General features: G+C 57.4%; 1 protein-coding gene across 3 annotated transcripts; it reads left to right on the top strand.

Annotated features, from left to right (window-relative positions):
• The first annotated feature begins 1,582 nt into the window (after positions 1 to 1,582).
• Positions 1,583 to 26,032, top strand: IGF2BP2 (insulin like growth factor 2 mRNA binding protein 2). 3 transcript variants are annotated; one of them, XM_082003673.1, is made up of 17 exons: positions 1,583 to 1,972; positions 2,431 to 2,491; positions 10,559 to 10,607; positions 10,966 to 11,017; positions 11,599 to 11,662; positions 14,172 to 14,444; positions 18,476 to 18,610; positions 19,043 to 19,165; positions 19,457 to 19,592; positions 19,795 to 19,923; positions 20,845 to 20,865; positions 22,136 to 22,204; positions 22,374 to 22,490; positions 22,725 to 22,799; positions 23,023 to 23,154; positions 23,442 to 23,555; positions 24,010 to 26,032. In XM_082003673.1, exons 1-17 carry the CDS (start codon positions 1,783 to 1,785, stop codon positions 24,103 to 24,105), a joined length of 1,836 nt encoding a protein of 611 aa, XP_081859799.1. In that variant the 5' UTR covers positions 1,583 to 1,782; the 3' UTR covers positions 24,106 to 26,032. The 3 variants fall into 3 exon arrangements, with proteins under 3 accessions (XP_081859799.1, XP_081859798.1, XP_081859800.1); XM_082003672.1 differs by having other exon boundaries at positions 20,842 to 20,865; XM_082003674.1 differs by lacking the exon at positions 20,845 to 20,865.
• The last annotated feature ends 485 nt before the right edge of the window (positions 26,033 to 26,517 follow it).

The raw sequence follows: 26,517 nt of genomic DNA, 5'->3' as shown, positions 1-26,517 counted from the left end.
GACCATGAGCCGTCCACCAAAATTCTGGGAAAGGGATTACCAGCTTCCTAGTGTTGGGAAAACATCTGAAGAAGGTGGTTGAGCTCCATCTGCAAAGCTAAAAATCAGGGTCTGGGGGATGAGATCCTGCAGGTAATTGCAGGAGAACTTCCTATGTTTCATCTAGCTCCTGCGGAAGACTTGAGTGATGAGTCATAAATGAATATTGCAACCTGTGGGCACTAATTACCCCAGAAACCTCAGGTTTCTCCTGCTGCTTCCCAGTGGCAATGACCTCACGCGATGAAACGGCAGCTCCCTGCCCCATTACTGTCAATAGCTCATCGCTGAGCATGAATTAATGACCTGAATGAAGGTAAGCTTGTCTTTAAAAGGACATTATCAACACATTTTAGCCTAAAAGCACCCCAAAAAGGTGTTGGCCATGGAGGAGCCCCCAGCCCCGCTGCTAAGCGGCAGCCCGGCAAGAGCTGCGCTGAAAACGAAGACGAAGAAATTGGAGGAGAAAGGATTCTTCTCGCTTTGCATCATTGCAGTCCAACCACATCTATTTTTGCTTCACGCGTGGCATCAGGCACCCGTCAGTGCTATTCCTACTCCATCCAGCACCTCCGCATGACCAGGGCAGAGTGGCAGCAGGATGGCGGGTGGCAGAAGGGAGTGTCACTTTTAATTGTCCTGCCACACAGCTTAAAATCTGGGGAATTCCATCACCGTCCTTCATTCTCTCCCGCCCAGAAAAGGACGACTGGCCCTCGGGCACAACGCTCTGCTCCAAGGACACTTGTCCCCTCCCGTCAGCTGCACCTTATTTTAGTCTCCGGTGATGGCCTGCACGAGCTTCCATAGAGCTTTGGCTTCGTATTCTCAAGAAGAGAGGCGGGGGGGGGGGGGAAAAACCTGCAGTGCCCAGCCCTCAGCGGACGAGGCAGGTGGTGACGCTAACTCTTGATCACTCGAGGACATCCTTTGGCAGAGCCCCTGCATGCCGCGTGCCCCGAGAGCTCCGGCGGCCGCCTCCCGCCGGGCTGAGAACGCGCAAAACTCGGTGCCGGCATGGCAGAGCGCTGGCTCGCCATTTCTTGAGGCCTTTTGGATGACGGCAATAGCAAAATCGGACCTTGGTTGGGGTATTTTTCAAAAAAAGCGCATTTAATGCAGATTTTTCTTTCTTTACTGATGTTTTACCTCAGTTCCTGAGCGAGGCGGGTTCCTCTTCCCCAGGATATCCTCAAGCGCTTTCGAGCAGGGACAGAGTGGGACCTGCCAGCGGGACCCCAGAGCCGGGCGGCCTGTCGGCGTTTGGGTGCGATGAGCTTTGAGGGCAGAGCAGTTGGGGTCCGCAGGCAGGGCCGCACCTCCTGCCCCACCACGAGGAACCCCCCGGGGACCCCGCTGGACGCCATTTCAGCCCGGACTGGGCAACCCCCCACACACACCCCCCTCACCCCGGGGAAGGGGAGCCGGCTCCGGCCCCCCACCCCGGGGCGGGGACCGCCCGGGGGTCTTTTGCGGGCTCCAACCTGCTCCCGAGCCACCCGACGGGGCGGCCCCGGGGCTGGGCCGGGCTCAGCTAGGCTCAGCTCAGCTCGGCGCGGCTCCGCCCGCCGCTGTTGCAGGCTCCTGCGGGGCCGCGGCCGGGCGGGTGGCGCAGAGCCGTTCCCTCCCGTTCCCTCCCGTTCCCCGCCGTCTCTACCGGCCACCGAGGGCGGGGAGCAGCCGCGGGGGGGGGGGGGGTTGGCGGTGGGTGGGGGGTGGTGGCGGTGGCGGGGGGCTCTCCCCATGAAGCGACGGAGGATGAACAAGCTGTACATCGGGAATCTCAGCCCCGCCGCCACCGCCGACGACCTCAAGCAGCTTTTCGGGGAGAGGAAGCTGCCCCTGGCCGGCCAGGTCCTGCTCAAGTCGGGCTACGCCTTCGTGGACTACCCGGACCAGAACTGGGCCATCCGGGCTATCGAGACCCTCTCGGGTAAGCCAAGCGCCGCAGCCCCCCCCACCCCCGCCATGGCCGGCGTCCCCCCGCCCCCCCCTCCTCCGGGGGGTCTCCCATCCCGCTGTCGTCCCCCCCCCTCCCCGCCGGTCCCGGTGTCCCGTCCCACCCCCCGTTCCCTTTTCCCGCGGCTCTATCCCAACCTCGGGTATTTTTCGCTGATTTTTTTCTTCGATTTTATTAAGAAGCCATCGGGCGTGGAACCCTCCGACCCACCGCCCCCCCGGCACCCACTCCCCCTCAGGGACTATTTTACGAGGTGCCCAAGCCCAACTCGGCGGGGGCGCGGAGCAAAGGGCGGCCGAAGGGGCGGCCGGGGCGGCGCGGGCAGAGTACCGGCAGGGCCGGGTACAGGCAGGAGCGCGGGGGGGGGGGGGTAGGGTGGGTGTGCGCGGGGTGGGCTGCCGCGGGGCGATGCTGAGCGCTTGTCTCCTCAGGGAAAGCGGAGCTGCACGGCAAAGTGATGGAGGTGGATTATTCCGTGCCTAAAAAACTCAGGTAACCCCCCCACCCCGCACTCCCCCCCCGCTCCTCGCCATCACCCCCCGCGCACACCCCACCGTGGGGGTGGGGGGTGTGGGGGAAGCCCCACGGGTTTGACTTTGGCTCCGGAAAGCGGAGGCGGGCGAAGGGAGCCCCACTCCCACGGGGATCCGTGTCCGTCTGCGTGTCCCACGCCGGGGCCGGGCGCTCCCCGCCGGTGCGAGTGGAAAAACAGCTGGTTTTTTTTTTATCCTCTATTTTTTTTTCTGAGGGGAAAAAGGGTTTGGTTTTTGGTTTGGGGTTTTTTTCCCCCTTTTTTTTGTCGTTTTTCCCCTCGCCTCCCCCGCGGGGCGGGCGGGGATTTACCCGGAGGGAGGCCGTGGGGCTGCCTGCGCTGTGGGGAGGGCTTGTTTTTAAGAAGTAATTCAGCTCCTTGCTCTTTCCAAACGCTTTTTTCCCCCCTTCTATACAGCCAGAGGATCCCAAAACTCCACGTATTGCTATACCGCGTGGAAACGCGCCCTTTTATTTTAAAATCAGGTGTCGGGGAGCGCCGAGGCCGGACGGATGGGGACACGCTCGTGGAATAGAGAAAATAAAACCCGGGACCGCGTTGCGTAGCTGCCTCGTCGCAAGATATTTCTTTCCCCCACTCCCCCTGCCCCCCCCCCACCCCCCAAAATAATCCTGCGTCGGATGGTCCCACCGGCTAATTTGGAGCGGAGGTTTGGCCTGTGATCGCTGTCGGAGTATTAATTTTTGAAATAACGAGGCGGGGGAATGTTGTTGTGTAATTGAGGCTCGGTGGGGGAACGGCTCGTGCCCGGCATCACGTGTGCCGGAGCGGGATTTCTTCTTCGGCAGGGATCACACGCTCTCTTACCTTAAAAAAAAAAAAAAAAAAAAAAAAATTCTTCAAAAGCAAGCAAAAAAAAAAAAAAATTAAAAAATAATAATCCAAGCCGTAATATTTCGAAGTGAAATCTCTGCGGTAGCTTTAGGCTGGTCTTTAAGAGTGATGGAGAAATTGGGAGTTTGGGAAGATGGTATGGACCCGGGACTTGACCTTTACCGCGTACGAAGGGGATGTAAACAAGGAATTCGTCTTCACCTAAATTCACCGTCAGGCTGGGGTGCTGCCACTTTTCCTTCCGAGTTTTAAAAGAAAAAAAAAAAGGCATTTAAACAGCCCAGGAATAAACGCTGATTTATTTTGCATCAGTCTGTTTTCAGCCGGCTCCAAGTTTTCTGTTCCAGCTCAACTCCCAAGTTTCCTCAGGTTATCGAGATCTAATTTAAGCCGATACCTTTTTTTCACAGCTAAAAAATTATGTTCTGCTTTATATTAATATATCCAGTTAGGGGGGCCGTGCCTTTGCCTCAGCGGATTATAGATTTTATTTTTATAATGTGATTTTTGGCAGGGAACGGAGCCTCACGTGGTCGTGTTTTAGTTCACCCTCTCCCTTTAAATTTGTAGAAAATCCAATTTCTGTAGTTGCAGTCGAGTCCCAGGGAGACCACTGGGATTTCAGGGGGGGCTCAAGCGGTAAAATCCCCCCGAGTTATTTAAATGAGTTTGTGTTTTAATGGGGTTTGGGGAACCCGAGCCCCTCTTGGCTCTCGTTGCCCGGCATTTCTGCGTCACGGGGATGGGAACCCGGAGGTGCCGATGCCCGGCGCTCCCCCTCCGCGTTCACCTGGGGCGCTTAATTTTTGTAACCGAATCCTCTGCAGGGACATTTTACCGCATATAAATACGGTTCGATAAGGAACGGGCTGGAAAACGCTCCCGGCGCCTGTAGGTAGGGAAGGGATTTCCTCGAGGTGCCGCCCGGAGTTGCTGGCAGGGGCTTGTTTCTTTTTCTCCGAAGGCAGAAATTCAACGTGTCGGCGGTGGGAAGGAGCGTAAATCCTGCCCGCTCCCCCGCTCTGCCTCTCACGAGTTAAAAATCAGCCCTTCCGCTGCCGTGCAAAGGCTTTGGGCTCCTATAGGAAGGATCCAACAGTGTCTCGATTGTTGTTTTTGTGCTTTTTTGGGGTTTTTTTTTTGTTGTGTGGTTCCCCCCCCGCCCCGGTACATGCTGTCTTGTGCCTTGGAAAATTCAAGAAAAAAAAATCGCCGTGTTTTTTTTTTTTAATCGACATTTAAACATTGTAAATTAATTTTTTTAATTGACTTTTTAAAACTCAGCAGGAGCAGAGAATACTTTTATTTGCTTAGAGCGAGGCCATGCAATCCCGCTTCAAGAGTATTTAGTATCCGCAGGGCAGCAGCGAGGGAAGCGTCAGCCTCTTGCCCCTTAAAGATAGGTTGGACATCTCCGAAAAATTTGCAAATCTTGTTAATGGGGGGAAAAAAAGACATAAAAATAAAACTGGGATTGGTTGTGAACTACGGAAAAGAAAACACAGCCGCCCCAATGCCGACTTTTATGCCAGGACTGGATAAGATAAAAATGGTGAATTTAATAAATAGCGGGGGATGTAGCAGAGCCCCATTTAATGTCTCCAAACCAGGGAAATTTTCGGGTTCCCAATGGTGAAGGTGCCTTTTAGTTTCTGCTTCTGCCGTGGTTTTCAGCTATGAGAAATAAAAGTGAGAGGGACATCTGAACAGCATGGAGGGGGAGGCTGTCGGAGAGAGCTTGGGCTGGAAATCTCTAGATTTATATTATATTATACTATATTATATTATATTATTACTATTTTGGTCAATGGCAAAATCTGAGTGATTTTGCCCCAGACAGCGGTCGCTGGACGGGTAGCGATGAAAACACCTGCCCGAGCAGCTTTGCTGGGAGTGATTTTTGTGGGATCTGTAGGATTTTCTGCTATTTCTAAAGGAATTGTCCTTAAACACATTTCCTTTCTTGAGCATCAGTTCAATTCTCGCATCCGCCTATTTTGGCTTCATTTATTTATTTTTCCCCACCCTCTTGTTTTTAAACCCTAAACGCTGGTGACGTTAAGGCTCGGAATAGATGTACAAGCCCTTTTGTCTCCCCGTGGGCAGCCCATCTTTTCTTTCCTTATTATTAATCGCTTGTCGTCGATGAGATGCTTAATTAGGGGAGAGGAAATCCTCGTGCAAACCGGTTACTTTGCCAGGAAAAGCCACCAGCACCTATTTGCCTGCGCGTCTATAAATACACACGAGGGAGCAGAAAAAAAATCCACTCCCGTGGATCTCCAGTTCTAATATCTCTAATTGAGGGAAAAAAAATATCTCTTAATTTATAAAAAAAAAAAAGATAATTAGAGAAACCTAAAGAGCAAGAAGAGATTTTTCTCCGGCCGCAGCGTGGGGAGGGTTTGCTTTGCTTCGCCGAGAGAGTTAAACTTGCTGGAGATTTTTTTCGTATATGGTGTGTATGTATATTAGGTTACACCAGATTTAAAATTGAATTCAGAGTGCTAGGAGCGGGGCTGCTCTCGGTCCCTGTCCAGGTTTTCAACATATATATGTATTTAATATCTTTTATATTGATATAACTTCGGGACGTGGTTTAGTGGGCGTGGTGGTGTTGGGTTGATGGTTGGACTTGATGATCTCGAAGGTCCTTTCCAACCTTAATGATTCTGTGATTCTGTGAAATTAATAGCATCTCTTTTAGTATTTAAAGCCTTCAGTATCTCTTTTTTTATATATATATAAAAATATATATATAAATATATAAAAAAGATGCTATATATAAAGATACTATAAGATACTTTATATATGTGCTCTTACTGTATATAAAAAAGATGCTTTTAAGTAATTTATATATTTAAAAAGATACTTTTTTAATATTTTTTTTATATATATATATATTTATATTTCTGTACAGAAATATGACATTGCCAGGGCAATGCTGGCCCCGTAGGATGCTGTTCCCTATGGAACTGGCCAGGAGAGATCCCGCTGAGCTGACCCTTTCCCAGACCCACGCCGGCGCATGTTCCGTCCGGGTGTGACGCTGTCACTCGTTTTATTTTTCCCTGTTTTCGTCTGTGGGTAAACCAGGAGCTGGTGGCACTTTTGAGTTGGCTTCTTTTTCCTGGGCCGCCGTTTCGCCCGGCTCTTTGCCGCCCGCCGGGATGCGGGAATGGCGGCGGGGATGCGGGACGGGGCGCGGCGGCTGCGGGGAGACGACCGTGGCCGTGAATTACCGATTATTTTTGTCGTTTTACAGTTTCCCCCGGTGGGTTGAACCTGTCGGGCCCCCTCGGGCTCGCCGGGGGACGACAGCTTTGGGTGGCAGAGGACGGGGGCGCGGCGTGACCCACCGCCCCTCGCAGCGGCGTGGCCGCGTCCCGGGCTGGCAGCTGGCACCGTCCTCGGTCTTCCCCTTCGTCCCGATGCTGGATGGGGATACGGGGGGTGGCTTTTGCCCCCCTGCTCCCCTTAACCTTGAAAAGCCGTGACAGATGGGCCGTTATTTCCCATTCATCCCCATTCCTAATTCGTCCCCGGCTGACGGGGGTGTATCCATCACGTGCCGTCCTCCCCCCGGCTCCGTCCCTGGGCCGGTCGCTCGTCCCTGCGGAAGAGGACAGGGCTTTAACGTGAACGGGTTTTAATTCCTTAAGAGCGTCAAGGCAAAGCCCCGGGGATGGGAGGGGAACTGGAGCAGATGCATCCGCCACGCTCCTGGCGACTGGTGGAAACTGGGGCAGCTCTTTAATGCTTCTCCAGCCCGGCGCCGACGGAGCCGTTGCTCGTTACGATCCGCGGCTGGATTGGGTTGGGTGAGAGCAAAACTTGTTGAGGATCACCCCGATAGACTGAAAAAAAAAAAAAATATATATATATAATTATGAGAGGCAAACCCACCAGGTCCTGTCTCCCCTGCCTGGTGAGGGGAGCGGTGCCCGTCTCGGGCTCCAAGTCTGAAAAATTCAGGTGGGGACTGACTCTGGACCCCACCTGATGACGAGCATCATTTTCTTGCCTGGGACAAGTATTTCATAAAGCAAGCAGGGCTGCCGGCGAGGTGCTTGGTTTCCAGCACGTTTCCCCTCCGTTTTTCCCCCAGTTCTCTTGAAAACTGATTTTTATTGAAAGCAGGTACTGCCAGACAGTGTTTTCTCTGCCCTCAGTACTGATCTGCGGAGGAAGGTGATAAAATCCCTTTATAGCTTTATTACAGTAAGATAATACAAAGCTTAAATCGGGGGGGGGGGGGATGTTCATTTTTTTAGGGCAAAAAGTGGTGAAGAGAAGCCTTACGTCCCGTTGTAAGGCTTCTATTTAAGCCAGCTCGGTGGAATCGAGTTCCTGGCTCGCTTTGGGAGCGGAGGTGGAGGTGAAGCCCCCCTGGAGCAGGAGACCAGGGGACGGGGGGTGGTCCATGGAGCTGCGGCCGGACGGGCAGGGGAAGGATGGGCAGACGCCGGGGGGGCGGGGGTGTGGAGGTTGGGCAGGGGGTCCGGTGGCTTGTTTTCATTTCACAGCTTCGCCTCGTCTTTCTTCTTCATCCTCGCTTGCCACCGGGCATTTCAGCCTGGGCTGGGCACCGCGGTGGCTGCTGGGCTCGTGGAAGTAGGGAAGAGCAGGAGGCTGATGCGGAAAGATCCGTCTCTCGTGGTTGTCTGAGGGCAGCTCGCTACGGCAGGGCTAGTGGCACCACGTAATTAAGTATTTTTCCACAAATTCTGTGCCCGTAGTTACCGGTTATTATGATTTTTTTTTTTATTTTTTTTTTTTTTAAATTCCTACCAACCTGCGGCAAAACGGGTTGGGTGAAAGGCGGCCGCTGCCTTCAGTCATGCGGTCGTGTGCCGAAATCACTCCCCTGTCTCTCAGGTTTCGGGAGGAACGAGGGAAATTAAAATAAAGGGATTTGCTGTCCCAGAGTCCTCCCGGTGTGTTGGTTTCGCTTGGATGAGCTGCTTCGACATGCCTGGGGTCCAAAACCTGCTGGCCGCCGAAGGAACCCCAGAAGGAGAGCAGCTTCTCCGTGGTCCAGCCTGTAGCATCCCTGATGGTTCCCAGCCTGGGGGAGGAGGATGGCTGATGCTGAGCGGTGGCATCTTGGGATAAGGCAGGTGACGGTGCCACCAGTTCAGTTTTGGGGCTGGAAGGTGGTAGAAGTAACGTCCGGCTCGCTCTGCCGGCGGGGAGAGGCCGGTCCTGGGCCTCAGTTGGGCTTTGGAGCCAAGAGAAGGGCTTTTCCCTGGAAATCTTTCGGGTGCCGATGGTGTTTTGGCTGGGGAGCAGCGCGGGGTCGTCACTGCAGGAGCCCCCGCCTCGGGCCAGGTCCTCCTGTCTGCAGGACCGCTGGCGGAGGATGCGGCAGGGTTTTACTCGGCACACCTCGGCGTTGTTGTCCGTCGCTGACCGTACCTGTTTGAGCAGCACCATGAGACGTGAGGCTCTGCCGTGCCTTCCGCTGCTTTGCTTGACCGTGGTCCTTCCCGTGGGGCGAGCTGTGGATTTTGTCTTGCCCTCACAGCCCACGGCTCAAGAAACATCCTTTCCCCGCCATCCCTTTCTCGCTTGGAGCCTGTGGAGCGGACGCCCCGGATTGCTGCACGTATTCGCCAGCATCCTTATAGTCATGTTGCTCGTGCCGCGCCCCGAATTCGTGTTCCACAAGTCAGACGGTTGTCCATCCCGCGGTTCTGGTTGTCCTGCGCTATTAAGTCAGGAGCAAGCGGAGCGTGCCGCAGCCGTAGAGGCAGAGGATGGTGTCTGGAGCACGCCCACCTCCAGCGCCGCGGGCATGGCTCTCCCCAGCCCTGGCTGCTTTGGGTCTGCGTGACAGCCAGCCTTTCCTCCGGTTCTCCTTGTGCCCCGTGATTCCTCCCTGTCCCCGCCGCCTGGCCCCAAACATACCCGAGAAACTCTTTATCTCCCAAAATTGTTTGCCGGGGCTCAGGGTGCGCCTGTACAATGAGCAGCAAGCGCAGGGACCAGCCTCGCTGCTGGGGCCAAAGTTGGAAGGTCTCGTTTTCCAGCTGTTGAAGGCCAAGGCGTTGGGTGTTGATGGTTTGCAGGCGAGCAGAGCTCCTCCGGCCTCCTCCTGCAGGATTTGGCCCAAGGGCCCTGAGTCTTGCTGGCTGTCAGCTGGGGCTGCTGGTGGCTGCTTGCCTGTCCCCACATAGCCTTCGGGCTGGTGGCACCAGTCCTTCCAAGTGTCCTCCTTGACTGCATGCCAAGGAAGGGCAAAGCTTTGTCAAACCAGCTTCCAGCTGCCGATCGGCTCTCAAAACCCGGCTGTGTGCGTGGGGTGGCTCGGTCAGAAGACTCATCCCCGATGTTGGGAGAGGTGGTCCGGCTCTGCTCTGATCGGAGCATTAGAGCCGGACCAGGTGGGAAGACAGGACGCTGCTTTGGTCGGAGCTGAGTGACTCCGAGCAGGGTCACGAATGCTGATCCGGGTGGACGGCGGGCGAGTTCATGGCTTGGCCGGATCCCCTGTGGACTCGGGTGTCTCAGAACTCCCCGCTGCCCAAGCACGTCGTCTCACAGCCAGGCCAGGGAAGGCGTTTGGTGGCCGTTGCCTCGTGGAAGCCTTTGCGATGCTTCCTGTGCGTCCGTGCCCCACGGCTGCCCCACGGCCAGGTTGGGAGTACGGTCACGCAAGGTTAGGAGCGCAGCCAGGCAAGGTTGGGTGTGTTGGCCATCTCCAAGGGCCGACCTCCGAGGAAAGCAGCCCCATGTTGCTGGGAAGTGGTGGACACCGTCAGGAGCCACTTTTGGAGAGCCCCCCTCAAGGGATAGCAGGGCTGGCCGTGGTGGGTCTCGGGGTCCTGTCCCCCCGCAGCCGGCCGGCCTGGGGCAGTGCGGTCAGGGGTGTGTGTGCATCGCAGCCGTGCCTGCGCAGCCTCTGCAGAGGCTCGTTTTAGGAGGTTTCCTTGGAAACCCGACAGCCAGCACGAGGAGCGAGCGTTCCCGAGACGGCTTTGGCCCAGACGGGTGGTGATGGGGGCAAGGCTGGGGGAAATGGCTTTCCCTGGGGCTGAGCTGCTCCAGCTCGGCGTGGGGAAGTGGGGTGCTTCGGCAAGCTCTCACCGGCTGCCCTCCCGTTCCCGAAAGCCCTTGCCCCCCTGCTGCGGCGTGCCTGCAGACCCTAACCCGGGGCTTTCTCTTTGCAGGAGCAGGAAGATCCAGATCCGAAACATTCCCCCCCACCTGCAGTGGGAGGTAAGGAGTGGACGATCCTAAAAGCATCCTAAAATTTATCATCTCCTCCTCCTTCAGCCGTGCCGAGCAGCACAAGCTGTGTGGCTGGATCTGGTCTGCACATGGGTCGCTCTTCACCTTCCCAGTGACCCCAGGAGGGAAGTGGAGTGTGAACTGGGCTCCGTCTCCTGCCTGCTTGTGGGTCCCGGAGCCGTGGGGCAGCTTTGAGCAGTAGGGCATCGTTGGGATAATGGGATGCAGTTGGGTGGTGCTGGCTCTTTGGAGGGTGTCTGTGGGTGACGGGCTCTGCTCCCTGCCTGCTCCCTGCCTGCTCCCTGCCTGCCTCACCTGGCCTGTTCTTGCTGCTCTCTCTCCCCAGGTGCTGGATGGCCTGTTAGCTCAGTATGGGACGGTGGAGAACGTAGAGCAAGGTAAGACGGTCCACCATGGTCTTTATCTCTGCAGAAGTCCCAGCACTGCTCCCCAGCTCTGCCCATGCCAGAGAAAACCCAGTGGGGTGAAACCTGGTTTTCCCAGTCACTGGTACTGGGCTAAAATGGTTTTCCCTGTGGACGGAAGCCCTGCTGATGGAGGGTGGGGCCATGTCTGGTGGTGGGATGGCACCGGCCGTCGGTCCTTCATCGCCTGGGGCTTCTCCTGGTCGCTGGCAAATGAAAACCCACTTGTCCCCACAAGTGAAAAGGAGCTGAGTGTTGTTCGGGGCACGCTGGTGGATCAGTGATGTCTGGCCGTGCGTCCTCCTTGGCGAGGGTGGCCGGATCCAGCCTTGGCACCTTCTGGTCCTTTGCCAGCCTAGCCCGTCCTCATGCTGGGAGAAGATACAGCGGTGGCCAAGTGTGCCCCTGCACGGGGCTGTCCCCCATGGACGGGCATTACCCTCCCACCGTCCCACCCTGCATCCTCCCTCCGGGCCATACTGGGGGGGCTGGGAGCGTCGTCGTCATCTCTGTCCTCCCCTGCTCTAACGCTCCTTCTCTTGCTCTTCCCGCAGTCAACACAGACACAGAAACAGCCGTTGTCAACGTAACGTACGCAGCTAAAGAAGAAGCAAAAGTGTAAGTGGGTTTCGTTTCGTTTTGTCCATATTTTCACGCCACCTGAACTTTTCCCAAGGAATCCCAGGTATCTCCCAGGCTTCCTGCCTTCTCTCTCAGCCTCCTTGCGTTGTTTCTAAGCTCTTACAGTGTAAACTTCAAGCCTTAAGGGCTGTCTGTGTGTCTTCTCAAGATGTGGTAGGCAAATGTTGGTTTTATCTTGAGCTGTGTCATCTCACGTGTCTTCCACCAGCAGTCCTCTCTTCATCCCACCGCTCGGCAGTCTCCTGCCTTCTCCCCTTGCATGGGAGATGGGGTTTCTCGTGGTGTCCCATCATACATGCGCATACGCTGCTGGACCAGCTTGAGGCCATCAGCCCTGTGATGGTTCCCTCTTCCTCTGCGCCTTTTCTTCTTGACCCCAAGGGCCTCCCATATGTGCCATCTTGCAATTCCCTTTGGACACCGTCCTCCTTGCAAGGCCATCTGCCGAGTCACAGTGGCCTTGTCTTCAGGGAGCAAAGCGCTCTAGAAAGCTGAGGGCCAGGTCAGGTAAGTAGTTGATCAAGGAGTCGTCTTCCCAGGTTGGAAGTCCAGACCTTAACTGGGAGTGCACCGGATTAATCGCCAATCCAGCCACCCAGCCCGAGCCGCTGAAGAGGTGGAATGTAGTGAAGGAGGTGGGAGAGATGGTGAAGAAATGCTGCAGTGATGGGAGGTGTAAGCACCCCTGGCCATCTGGGGCATGTTCAAGTTGGAGAACAAAACGTTCAGGGACTGCCACCTCTGGTGTCCTGGAGCCCAGAGAAACCAGCTGATCGACTTCTGAAAGGCTTTCGGGAAATTCTTCTGCCATGGACAAGAGAGAGGGCCTTTGGGTGGATGAATAACAGGTTAGAGGAGGTCCATGGCTGCTTTCTGCAAGAGAGGGAAGAGCAGCAGAGAGTAAATTCACCTGCCTGTTGGGCAGAGGAGCCGTAAAGAAATGCTACCTATGAAGAAGATCCTTACAAGGATGGAAGAACCCCTCGAGGCTGTGCATTGGTGCTGTAGGGCTGTGCGAAGACATGCCTAAAGGCTTATTGTAGCCAGCAGAGGAAAAAAAACCACAAATTAGGGGTTATTTCAGAAATGTGAGGACTAGTCAAGCAAAATGCTGTGTTACAGGCTTGTAGAGGCTTCAGCCCTGTGCTGGACACCACCCTAAGTTGGCTACGAGTAAGTAGTGAGGACATCTCATACTTGGTGGCCAGGGTATTTTTGATGTGACCAAGAGCCAGGCAAGGAGAAGCCTTTTCCAGAGTCTGTTTGCTGATGGACGTTCCAGCAGCTTCCCACCTGAGTTGACCATCACAAGGTTGGGCTCGTGAGGATGGAGATGGGGAGAATGATCTGCTGGTCCAGGATGCCAGAGAACAGTCCACCTTGCTCCAGCTGGGGTGGCCACGCTGGGAATATGGTCCAACCTCAGCTGGCCAGAGGAAAGTAGTTGCCACTAGGCGAAGGGAAGGTGCCATGGACCACAGATAAACAAGGCATGAGCCGCCATGTCTTGGGGTGTCTGGCAAGAAAGGAAGACGAAGAGGCTCGCCCACACAGCAGTGCGTGATGCTTTGGGGTGAGAGTCTTCAGGATTAGCGAAGATGCTGTGGTCCATCACATCCAGCCGGACTGATGCCTGCCTTGGGTGGTGCTCAGCAGCTCCGCGCAGAAGCGAGTGATGGGAAGAAAGGCCAGGGCGGTTCGTGGCTTCGTGGACTTGGTTTAGAGCCCGCTGCGATAGGGACAAGTTAAAGGAGGACTTTGGCAGAGAAATGGGACGGCAGGGCACTGCGCTGATTTTGGAAATGGACGGCGAAGCTGCAGAAGTCCTCATTGGATGTGAAGTTCAGGAGCTGCTTGCAGGGGTGCATTGATACACCCGCCTGTAAGTAGCCAAAGCGGGACGCGGTAGGAGGAGGAAAGAAGTATGGCTGAAGCCATCACTGCTTGCAGAAGTCATGGCAGACTCTGGCACAGCTGAGCATCGCACCACCGAGGAGGAGCTTGGGGGATGAAGAGCTGCACCCCCAGCCTCACCGAGCTGGGAAGGGAGGGTTCCTGGCAGAGGGGCACCACGTGCCGCGTCCTTCTCCTTGGAGCGGCACTCTTATTCAGAGCCCCTCTGTCACCATGTCCATGTCCAAATGTCACCATTCTTCCATGTCTAAAAAGCCCACGAGCGTTTCCACGCTGTGTGATAGCTTCTGGCCAGCACTTTCCCTGGGTGAAGCGGGAGGCCCCCAGGCTGGCATCCCACCTCTGCTTTGGGGGGACAAGCCGTGTGCCAGCCCTGGCATCATCCAGGTGGGAGGGGACATAGTCCCACCACGCTATGGGGCTTGCTCCGCGGCGGGAAGTGAGGGGCTCTGGCTGCCCACAGCCACCTTCTCCAGACTGGGGAGGGACCACGGTCTACAAGGGCAAGTTCTGGAGGTGTACCCATCCCTGGAGAGCCCCTCACCGCCCTCCGCCTCTCCCTACCTTGCAGAGCTATTGAGAAGCTGAGCGGCCACCAGTTTGAGAACTATTCCTTCAAGATTTCCTACATCCCGGATGAAGAGGTGAGCTCCCCTCCGCCCCCTCAGCGATCCCGCCGTGGGGGCCACTCTTCCAGGGAGCGGGGCTCCTCCCCGGGGGGCTCCTCGCAGCCCAAACAGCTCGATTTCCCACTGCGGATGCTGGTGCCCACGCAGTTTGTTGGTGCGATCATAGGAAAGGAGGGCTTGACCATAAAGAACCTTACTAAGCAAACCCAGTCCAAGTAAGTACCTCAAATGGTTTTGTTTCCTTCCGTAGGGTGCTGTAGGTCCCCAGCATGGGTCCTCCCTGCACTCCGGGCTTTTGAGTGCCGGCCAGCGCTGTTTTCTTGGGGTGCAACCTTCATGGGGTGGTGGCCGAGCCCGTGTCCTAAACCGTTCCTGCTGGCCGGGGTGGGGGGTCTGGGTGCGGCAAGAGGGCAGGAATGGGTTTCTAAAGCCTAATCATGAGAACAGCTGGGGACGAGGCTTTAGGGAAAAATGGCAAGTTTGGGGATAAAATGCTGAAGGGGGATCCCAGGGACAGCAGCTGGTGGTCTTTGCCCTTGGGATTTGCTCATCCCGCAGTGCCCCGTGTGGACTAGAGCTGCTGGAGAGGGAAAAGGGGCACCGTAGGAGCGCTGCCTTGGGAAGGACGGGCTCTTTGTAACTGTCTGAAGCCTTTTTTTTGCAATCGAAACATTTTTGGTTTTGAAGGAAAAAAAAAAGGGGGGGGGGCTGCCTTGACAAAATTTTCCGTGTTTCTCTTGTCAATGTTCACATGGATTTCACCTCTGATTTTCTGCATGGTTTTCCTGCATGGTTCGTTCCTGCCCAGATTCGTTTGTGTTTAACCCAAAGTTGTCTTCTCCCATGCTCATCATCCTGAACCCGGTGGTCCCACAGGACATAGGACTCCTGTACCAGAACATCCTCCAGGGCATCAGTTCTCAGAGTTCATTAGTTCTCAGAGAAGCTTTTAGAGGCAAATTATTTGGTAATAGCGCGTCCGCTTGAGCAGGAGGTAGGAAGAGGCGCTGCTTTGCAGCCGAGTGAGCCGAACCCCAGCGATGGGTTTGCAGGAAGGGGTTTGTACAGAAAGGGGTCAGATGTGTAGGGAGAGGAGCTCTTCGAGCCCAGCTAGCCTTAGAGCGTGGCCACCTAAGTAGCCATGAGCTGGTCCCAGTTGGCTGCAAGCCCGTCTTCTCTAGGTGAGTCCCCTGGCGTGATGAGCAGCAGATCGTAGCTGTGTCCTTGCCACCCAAGACTGGCAGGTTGCCCTTTGCAAGCTCAGGCCTGGCGAGGAAGGTGAGAGGTGCTGGCTGATGGTTTCTCCTGACCACAAGGCCAAACACTGCTGCCTGCTGCCCCTCCTTGTGGGTTGGCTTCCCATGTCTGCCCTGAAGACCTGGTGCTGTGGAGGAAGGCCGTGCTCTGTGCTCTCGCCTCTCCTGACCTGCCTGAGGAGGCCGCGTGCCATGGCGGGCCACCACCTCCGCTCTAGCCTTGGGGAGGGGGGACCTCATGCACCCAACCCAGGCAGTCACAGGAGGCTGTTGCCTTCAGTTTGGGGTGTCAGCCTGCAGCTCTGTCCCTGCTCAGGCCACCCTCACCCACCGGTGTGGTGATCCTGGGGATGAGGCTGCTGGTGACATCCTGTTGCCCGGCCCCTGCTCCCACCCAGAGCGACACTGGCTTCTGGATTCCTCTGGTCACGCATGACTTCGCCCCTGTCTCCACACACAGTGATGCCCAGAGCTGCTCCTGAGTTCCAGGGGACAAAACTGTCCCCAGGTTGAGCCAGCTTCTTCCTTGGCTGAGGAGGAGCCCAGACCAAGAGCCCATCCCACCAGACAACCTTCCACAGTGGTTGCAGCCCTTGTAACTTGAGGAGGAGAGGACCATTGCTACCAAGCAGCTATGTGGCCAAGGATAACCCTACGTGCACGCCGTACCGTCCACTTGGAGAGGGCTGTCCCTCATGGCCACCGCTCTCTGAAGCGTTCCCAGCCCCCCTGTAAGGCGTCTTGGAGGTTTTTCCTGCTGCACCATTGGCAAACCTGCCCTGTCCTTCTCCCACCATCCCTGTTGTCAGCTGCCCCGGTCTCCCCTGCCTGCAGGGTCCCAGGCAGCTGCTGGTGGGGTGAGGGGGTTGAGGATCACCTTCTCCATCTTCCCGTTGGACTGGAGCTGTGCAGTAGCAGCACTGGGATGTGCTGGGAAGTCCAGAGTCCTCCTCCACCCTCCAGCGATTCAGGGCAGGACATGCTTGAACGCAGCGGCCCCTTCCTGACACCCCATCTTCTCTCTGCAGACTATACTCATGCCTGCCCATCCAGGTTTGGGGTGGGTTGGAGATCAGCCAGAAGCCTGGCCCATGTTCCTCTCCCAGGCTTGTCCAGGGTACTCGTCACTTTGGTGCATCCAGGCAGCCCATCCGTGGCTCTTGACCCTTCTTCGGTACAAAGGCTCCACTGCATGCTCCGTCTCCACCAGCCTCAACTGCTCATGGGTTCAAGAAGCTGCCTGAGCTCCTGTCTGTGGGGTTTGTTGGGGCAGCCATGGCTTCCTCATCGGTTCCCTCTAGCTGGGAGCGTCAACCCAGCGTGACATTGCGGCACCGCTCTGGAGCATGGGCCTGTCATTGCCTCTTGTGGCACGTCGTGGTGCGTTTGCAGTCTCCGTGGTGGAAGGGGTGGCAGTGGGCGTCACCGTGCCTGCTGGGCGCTGCCTCTGGAGGAGCACGTCCTCCTAGTCAACCTTCTGGAGCTCCACAGCTGGGAGAGCCTTAGGAGGGTGTCATGCACGAGCGACAGGGCGCGGACTGGGTCACCGTGTGCTGTAGACACATCCAAAGGGCAGAGGGAGCCTGGTGGTGCTGGTGCCTTTGCACAGTCTGAGCAGGAGCGCTCCCCTGCCCAAGCTGCTCTGGCTGAAGCTGTAGGAGATCTGGAGAGATGTAACCTGCAAAGGGGATCAAACTCTGTCTTCATTCCCTCTTCAGTGCTCAGATAAAACCACCCTGGGGTCCCTTTTGAGGCTGGTGGGATCAGGCCAGTTCCTCATCTCCGGGGAGATTCACCCAGCTGCTCCCCATCTACCTGTAGGTGAAGCATCCTTGCTCCTACGCACTGGTTCATGAGCTCCTGGAAGAGTTGACCCGCGCAAACCCACCGTGATCCTGCAGTATCCAAATGTGGTGCTGGTTAGGGGGCATTCTGCACCGCAACCCTTGGCCTTGCATGCACAGCAGCACCTGTGAATGATCCCCGTCAGGACGAGGACCTCATATGAAAACAGGCATGACCAGAGGGTGCCGTGTTGGAGCTGAGCGCTGGTGGCATGCACTGGGTGGCTGAGTGGCCACTACTGCACCTTCCTAGAAGATCTGTGCCAGCCCAGCCCTGGCTGCGGCAGCGACAGGGACCCCAAGGTGGTGGCCGATGGCAGGATGGCTGCACGGCATCATCCTCTGGTGGAAGGAGCGTGTGGAGTCACGTGGAGAAGATGGAAAGGTTGCTTACCCCTGTTTTTCAAGACGCGTGGTTGAAGCGCACGAGTCTCCTACCCTGCTTTCCTCTCTCCCTCTCTCTCAGGGTCTTTGCCAGGTATGGTTGAGCGGTGAGGAGCGAGCTGGAGGCACATGCCTCCTCCCCGCCATGAGCTGAGGGGAGGACCAGAGGAGCTAGAGCACGGTTCCTGCCGGTGCACAAGGGAGAGCTTTCTGGTCTCCCATGGAAGGGCGTGAGTACGAGCGCTGTTGGTGACGCGTGCCTCCGTGTCGTGACAAAACGCTGCCTGGGGGTAAGTTGTCTCTGTCCCAAAGGACACGTAACTGTCATGGCAGCAGCTGGTCGCTGGAGAGCCTCAGGTGTTGGGCAGAGAGCGGTTGAGGTTGGAAGGGATCTCTGGGGACCTCTAACCTGGTCTCCTGCTCCAAATGGGGCTGGCGTCAAAGATGATAGCCCAGGTTGCTCAGGGCTTTGTCCAGTTGAGGATTTGTTCTTACCCCATCTTGATGCATCATTTGATGTTGATTGACATCCCTTAGCTCCCAGGTCATAAAGGCAAAGGTAGCTCAAATCCATCTAAACCAGCCGAAGTGAATCACTACCTGGGCTTGCATGAGACCAGGTGATGGTAGATGTACCAGGTTCACCCCAAAGCTTCAGCAGGTGTTGAGATGAGCCTTCCTCTGAACCGTGAGCTCTTGAAAGCCTTCATGGGATGCCAGCGCATCTCAGGGGGCTTCTCTCTCCTGGTTGTTTCGCCCTAGGGTTGACATCCATCGAAAGGAGAATGCCGGCGCTGCCGAAAAGCCCATCACCATCCATGCCACACCAGAGGGGTGCTCCGAAGCGTGTCGCATGATCCTTGATATCATGCAGAAGGAGGCTGATGAAACTAAATCGTAAGTGCAATAGTCAGTGCCCCTGGCTCAGCAAAACGGGCAGGTTTGGTGGAATGGAAGGTAAATTCAGCCATCGGTGGTGAAGAAGCCATCTTCTGTCACCCCCTCCCCAGAGGGAACCGCTGGCCTTTGGAGTTTCAGGATAAGAGTCATGGATCAGTTAACTTCTCTGTGGTGTGATTGTCAGTGCTGTAGAGACCAGAAGCTCAGGTGGGTCCAAAGAGCATGTAGGCAAACTGGGGGAACAAAACCCCCCATGAAATATAGAATGTGCCATCAGGCTTGGGAAGACCCTGAGTTCCTATTGCCCAGAAGCTGAGGAGATGCAGTGCTGGTTCCCCTGCTCCTTCCACCACTTCGTTAGGGCCCGTTGCTGGAAATTTGGTTCCTGGCCAGATGGGACTTTAGATTTTATTTTTTAATCCATTTTAGAGCAGAAGAGATTCCTTTGAAAATCCTGGCACACAACAGTCTGGTGGGGAGGTTGATTGGCAAGGAGGGCCGCAATCTGAAGAAGATCGAGCAGGACACCGGCACGAAGATCACCATCTCCCCGTAAGTCCTGGTGAACACCACGCCATCCCCCTCCATCCAACGTGGTGTGGGCAGCGCTGGAGCCAGAAAACAGAGCAGTTGCGTCCTCCCGTGCACGTTGCCCATCCCGGGTGGGTGTTCCTCATCCCAGGCGGATGGTGACGTTGGGCAGGGCGAGGGCGTGTGGTCCCACGTTGTCTCGGGGGGCAACCCTCATCTTTGGTTTGAGGTTTCCTTTTTTTTTTTTTCTTTCTCTTGACTTGGGGAAAAAAAAAGAAAGTAATCGCGTTTCTGGATTTATCTGTGGGGTAGTTTGCAGGATTTAACCATTTATAACCCTGAGCGGACCATCACGGTGAAGGGCAGCACGGAGGCGTGCTCCAATGCCGAAGTGGAGATCATGAAGAAGTTGCGAGAGGCCTACGAGAACGACGTGGTGGCCGTCAACGTAAGCTCCCAGCCCCCCTGCTTGGGATGCCCCTGCTTCAGAGCCACTGCTGAGGTGGCCAGAAGAAAATTGTGGGGCGGGCAGGTTGTCAGTCTGTTACGGCAAGGGCTGGCCCTCACCCATCACATTCACACTGGGTGATGAGAAGCCCAAAAACCCCACTCTGCCTTTTACGCGTTTCTCCATGTCTTTGCTTTCCCAGCAACAAGCCAACCTGATCCCTGGGCTGAACCTTAGTGCTTTGGGCATCTTCTCGACGGGACTTTCCATGCTCCCATCTACCCCTGGGGCCCGAGGGGCTGCGGCGGCCGCCCCTTACCACCCATTTGCAGTAAGTGCAAGAGGTTTTGGGGTGCAGGGGATGTGTTCTTGGGGGCAGAGTGGTCTCTAGACTCTCCTGCTGTAGCTCTTGGGTTTGGGTGGACACGGTAGCTATAGGAGGCGTCTCATGGAGAGCCTTGAACAAGAGCTCTGACTCTTGGCCATTTGGGGAAGATGGTCCTCACAGCAGCAAAGTGGAGAAGGCAGTGAATGAACGTGGCTTGTCCCTCCTTGGATTTAGCTCCCTGGGAAGATCGGCTGCGTCCCCATGCTGTGCTGAGCTCGGTTTCACCTGTGTTTAAGGACTGGCCATGTCCCAAGGGTGCTGCTCTCTGAAGGTGGCTGGGAGCTGCCTGTACTGATCCTGGCATGGAAGAACCACATAGATGGTCTTCAGTCCTGACCCCAAACCCACCACTGGGTTGCGATGGTGTGGACTCGGTTGTGCCCTGCGGGCGTGGTCCCCGTGGCCACGTGAACCCGCCGGCGTCGCGGAGCGTGGCCTGAAAGGGGACGAGCAGCGTGCCCCGTGCAGCCATCGGCCTCGGTCCCTGCCCTGGCACCCGAAGGGTCGCGCTTGCTGGGAGTTGATCTTCACCTGATCTTGTAGGCCAGGCTTTTCCTGTTTCTTGGGGTGCTGTGGCTGCTGAGACCTGGGGCAGAGCCATCCCGGGAAGCAGTCTCGGAACGACCGAGGTTGCACGCGGGCAGGGACGGTCCCGCGTTGGGACGACACGCCGGCCAACGTGCTGATGGAGAAGGTCCATCCCCAACCCGCTAGGACCTGCAGAGCGTCCTTAGGGTGGCCACACTCTGTGGTCTGTGTCTGTTCGTCTCTCTAAATGCACCTGCTGAGACGCTTTGGGTGCGCGGTGGCCGGCGCGCGGGTTAATTTACTTGTGCTGTTTTCTCTTCCTGGCGACGCCAGCAGCAGAGCGGTCGGAGGAGAACGGTGAGTGCCGGGCTGGCGGCGCGGAGGGGGCGGAGGAGCGTGACGTGTTCGGTGGCCCCGGTGGGCACCGAGAGGGTCGGTCGGTCGGTCGGTCGGTCCGTGCGCTGCCAGCCCGCGGAGGGGAGGCTGCGCTGCCTGCGTCGGCCGCCCGAGCGAGCGCAGCCTTCGGGGAACGTCGGCTTTCGCGCCTCGGAGCCGGCGTTTCTGACCGCGTCCTCAGCAGGACCTGGGGCCGGTGGCTGTAGCTTAAATCGGAGCTTGAGAGAGCTGGCAAGGATGGAGATGGGGAAGGAGCCTCCCGGGGAAAAGGAGGAGCTGGGGGCACGCGCTGCCCTCCCCGGCCGCGAGGACCGGCTGGGCAGGAGAGGACACATCGGTGTAGGAGGCATGGAGCAGCCCGTGGCCAGAAGCAGAGGGTGGACACAGGGAACATCGGCTTGGGGCGAGGAGGAGCACGAAACCTCAGCGTGGCCGGTTTAAGTAGAGGGCTGGGAGCGAGGGCGGCGTCTGCCGTGGTCTGGGGAGCGGGGTCTTCTCCTCCTCCGCCTGAGAAATGGTGGCTTGTGGGAGGCGTCTGGTTGCACTTGGCTGGAATCCAGAGCAGGAGAGAGTTGTGTCTACTGCCAGGAGAAGTGTCTGGTGTATTTGAGTCACGGAAGAGTTGAAGAGGACTTGGGTTGGGTTGACTTACGTTGGGTGCTGCCTCGCACCCCTTTGCTTCTGGCCATGGAGAGACCCTCTGCTTTCTCCTCATCCCCAGTCTCGGGGAACATCTCCTTCAGCCTTTGGTTTTCTTTCTCTTGGAACCAGAGAAGGGAAATGGTGACGGAAATCGGAGCCAAAGCAGACGTTTTGCTCCGTTCTCACCGAACCGCCACCTTCTCCGCAGGGGACTGATGGCGCTTACAGCGTGGTTTTGCCATTCCAGGGCTGCGGCTGCTCCCGAAGGCCATAGAGGCTGGTTTTCCACTACGAACGCTGGCAGGACACAGCTGGAAAAATAGCAGTGGGGAGGGACTGGGAGCCCTTGTCCACCTCCCAGCCCCGTTGCACTGTGCTGCGGGCGCAGGATCGGGGCTGCAGCTCACCCCGACGCACCCTTGGGTGCGCCTGTGCTCTCCGGGCGGGATTTCAGGGGCTGAAGGGTCGTCCCCGTGTCCCCGCCGGGCTCGCGGTGGTGGCACGCTGCTCCGCGTTGGGCTGGGTGCCGCCGGGAAGGGGCCGGCGCGTTGCGGGGTGTCACTGACCCTCGTTTCCTCTCCCGCCGCAGAGCTCCTCGGCGTACCTCTCGGGTCTGTACGGAGCCCCCGCAGCCGGCGCCTTCCCCCACCAGCACCCCGTAAGCGCCCCGGCACCCCCCTCCCTGAGGTCTTCGCTCGGGCTCCTTGGGGGGGTGGGCGTGGGGCCGGGGCGGGCAGCCGCTGCCCTGGGGTGCCGGCAGGGGGGCGGGCAGCCCCCCGTTGCGGCTGCTCCCCTGACCGTCTCGCCCTTCCCCGTGCCCTCACCAGCTGCCGGAGCAGGAGGTTGTGAACTTGTTCATCCCGACGCAGGCGGTGGGGGCCATCATCGGGAAGAAGGGGCAGCACATCAAGCAGCTGGCGCGGTTTGCGGGCGCCTCCATCAAGGTGAGCGGGGGGCCGGTCCAGCGCTTCGTGCCTCGGTTTCCCCTTCGGGCTCCCCAAATGAGTAGAAACCCGTCACCGAGTCCTGCACCACCCCGGTTATCGCCCCTGCTTGGGTGGGAGCGGATGCCATTGCTTGCGGGGGAGGATGCCCCTGCATGGGGGAGCGTCCCACGTCGGGGAGGACTTGCCAAAGCGGGGCCACGCTCACGCTCCTTCGCCCCCATCCCTCCGCAGATCGCTCCGGCAGAAGGTCCCGACGCCAGCGAGCGGATGGTCATCATCACGGGACCGCCCGAGGCTCAGTTCAAGGTGCCGCTGGCTGTGGGGCTGTGGTTGGGGGGCAAGTCGAGAGCATGCCTGGGGTCAGGGGTCCGTCTCCCTCTGGGTGCCGGGGGGGGTGGTCTTTGCTCGGTACCGTGGTTTTGGTGGTGCCAGCCGTCGGCACATCATCGCCCTCGGGGACGGAGGGCGCAGCAAGCAGCGCCCCGGGCTGCTGCCCGCCGGTCTGACTTCCCGTCCGCCTCCTCCCCAGGCCCAGGGGCGAATATTTGGGAAGCTGAAAGAGGAAAACTTCTTTAACCCGAAAGAAGAAGTGAAGCTTGAAGCCCACATCAAGGTGCCTTCCTTCGCCGCCGGCCGCGTGATAGGCAAAGGTGGCAAGACGGTAGGTGGGGGCTCGGGGATGGTCCCCCCCGCCCCGGGGCTGTCACCCATCACCCCTGCCCGCCCCGGGGGGCAAAGCCCGGGTGCTCAGTGGCCGCAGCACCGTCTTGGCCCCAGCCCCACATCCTGGTTGTCGTTGTGCGGTGACCGTCCCAAGGAAGGGACAGGGTGCGACCCTCGGCAGCTGGCGGCCGGGTGGTGGCTCGGAGCCGGGGTGACGCCGGCGGCGGCGGATTTTGGGCTCTTCCCCACGACTAAACCCACCCGGGGCTCTGTCGTTTGCTCCAGGTGAACGAACTGCAAAACTTAACTAGCGCAGAAGTCATCGTGCCCCGAGACCAAACCCCGGACGAGAATGAGGAGGTCATCGTTAAAATCATCGGGCATTTCTTCGCCAGTCAGGTGAGGTTTGGCCGCGGCTTTTCCAACGTTCTCGGCCGGTTTCCCCCACCGAGGAAAGCCGCGGCTTGAGCATCCTGGCTCCGTTTCGGCCCGTTCCCCTGCGTCCGGGAACCGCTAAAGGTGTTTTGGGAGCTCTCCCCAGCTGTGCTAGCACTGAAGTTAAAAATTGGCTTAATTTAGCCAAAATATGTGTCCTAGACACAGCCAGGGGCCTGAATCGGCTCCTCCCTGGCATCCGCAGGCACCCGCATCCCACCGTGGGTGCACGTACCACCACCTCGTCGCTGGCTGCTGGGGCGGGGGGTGGCTGCACCCCAAAACCCGGGCTCTCGAGGAGCGAGAAGATGCAGCGGGAGTTAACGCTGCGGTTTCTCCCGTTTTTTTGGGGAAGGGCGGGAAGCAGCTGCTGGCGGCGCTCGCCCTGACCCCCGGCTCTTGCTTCCCCCCTCCCCAGACCGCACAGCGCAAGATCAGGGAGATCGTGCAGCAGGTGAAGCAGCAGGAGCAGAAACACGCTCAGGGAGCCCCGGCCTCGCAGCACAGCAAGTGAGGCTCCCGCCGGGCCGGCCAGCACCACCCGATGAATGTAACCCCGCCGCCGGACCCCCCAGCAGGTCGGGGGAGCAAACCAAAGACAACCCCCCCCCCCCCGAGCCCCCGCCGCGGCCAGGATGCGCAGCGGAGGGGTACGGGGAGGGCTGTCCTCCATCCCACGGCCTCCCCCGCCGCCTCCCGACGCTATCCCTTTAGTTGGACTAACATAGGCAAAGAGAGCGAGAGAGAAAGCGCGAGAGAGAGAGCTGATTTTTGCGGGTGGTTTTTTTATTTTATTTTATTTTTCATTTCCTAAAAGCCAGCAGGCGGGGGGGGGAGGCGGGGGGGGGGGCTGCGGCGCACAGCGCGGCGCTCGTCGATTTTTAGAATTAATATATCGATAACGAAACTAACGCTGATTTTTAAGTTTTGTAAGTTTTTTTTTTAATTCTTTTTTAATTTCCGAGGGGGCGAGGGGGGTGTTTGTTTTTAGCAAAAGCAGGCTTTTCTAGACGTTCAAGGAAAGGAGCTAGTCCATTGGTTCTCTAATGCACAGTAGAGCAGAGATGTAGGATCGCCAGCAGGGGGAAAAAAAAAAAAAAAATTAAATGAGTGTTAAAAAGCGGTTTCTTAAGGGCTTTGAGAAGAGCAGTGCCTGTATGAGCCAACAGAAGGGATACCGTCTCCGAAAAGAGGAATCTCTCTTTCACGCGCCCTTTCCTCTTTGCTTCACAGAGTCCAAAACTGGGGTTTGCATCCGTTCTGTCCCCCCTTTCCAGCTGTCCGTCTGTCCCCTCTGCCCCGCGCGGCCCCGCGCAGCCGTGCTCGGCACCAACAGCCCCGGCGGACGACGGGCAGCACCAGCCCTGCCTGCTTCGGGCAGGGGTCTCTGGGGAAAGATCCCTTTTGCAGGGAGAAGAGGGAGAAAATGGGGAGGGGGGAAAAAAACAGATTGACAAGATGTTGTCGGCCCAGGGCTGGGGAAAAAAAAAAAAGACAAGGAGCAGACATTTTTTTAAAATTTAAAAAACCCCCGACCCAGCAGCCAACCCCACCAGATACACGCGTACACACACAAAAACTACCTCAGGTTTTCGTACCTCAGCACCTTGCGCTTGTGTTTCCCTTTTAGAGATTTTGTATGCCTTGTAAAACTGATAGTTGGAGCATTTTTTTATTTTTTTAATAAAAAACGAGTTGGAAAATTATTTCGACCAAGTCAGCTGCGAGGCGGGAGAAGGAAACCATCCCAACGTGTCCCAGAGCTCTTCCGTAGTCTCCTTCTGCTAGCTGAGAGCCAGCGGCCATTCCTTCAGAGAAAGCTTGAGAAATGTTTAAAAAGAAGAAAAAAAAAGAGAAAGAAAAAAAAAAAAGGAAAAAAACCCCAAACAAACACAAAAAAAGGTAGAAAGCAAAAAAAAACCCACAACCCACCAACGGATGAAAGCAGTGAAACGCGACGGGCAAGAGGAGGGACGGGAGCAGCGTGCCGCCGGCCGCGCGTGCCGGGGCGAGGGGCCGGCGCCAGCGCCGGCTGCGACACCACGTTTTTCCTCCGCGGCGAAGTGTTGTGTGACAAAATACCAACCCCCCCCCCCCAACGACAACGCCGACAAAAAAAGAGAAATATACCCAGCTACCCAGAGCCTGAGCTTGCTATCCGTTGCTTTCTTTCGAGTGCCTCGCGTTGGTCGCGGCCGAGCTGTTTGGGGCAGGGGGGTTCCCCCATGGCCGCCCCAGTTCCCGGCCTCCGGCACTGCTGCCAGAGGGAGAGGGGTAGGGTATTTTTGAGGGGGTGGGTGTTTGCGGTGGTGTTTTGGGGAGGTGTTGGCTTGGGTTGTCCCTTGCACAAAATGGCGGCAGGGGTAGGTCTGCGCCTGATGGATGCCCCCGTGGGCGAAACCCCAGGGCCCCCAGCGCCAAGGCTCCTTCCCTCCCTCCCACCCATCGGGGACACACTGCCACCGGGGAGGGGGCCTCGGGGGACCACATCACTTGTCATGCCTCTGTTTTGGGAGGGTGCAGGGAAGGGAGAGCAGTCCCTGCCCCACCTACAGCACAAGCAAAGAGAGGAGCAGTTTTCACGTTTGCTGTCCCAGGGCCGGCGCGGTGCTGGGGGACACGGCGCAGACAGGTCTGACCCCGACTTGCTGTCTGAGCCCCTCCACGTCCTGCACCCACCTGCTCGCCCAAAGCCCAAGCATTGAGGGGCCGTTTCTCCCCGTGGGGTGGTCTCACGGGGACCCGGGCCAGAGCCGAAGGGCCAGAGCCCACGCGGTGACCTTGTAGGCAGCGGGGATGCGACTGGTACAAGTTCGCCTCCACGGAGGCTTTCAGCAGCCAGAACCACACGGGCACTTCCAGGTGAAGGGGTGCAGGCAGCCCCTAAGGGGGCTGATGCCTCAGAAGCGCTTTTTGGTTTGGCAGA

The sequence above is a fragment of the Phaethon aethereus genome (genome assembly GCF_964289735.1).
Source record: "Phaethon aethereus genome assembly, chromosome: 9".
Taxonomy (NCBI): Eukaryota; Metazoa; Chordata; class Aves; order Phaethontiformes; family Phaethontidae; genus Phaethon; species Phaethon aethereus.
The sequence above is the reverse complement of the archived record's forward strand: the minus strand, read 5'-3'. Positions and strand labels throughout refer to the sequence as shown.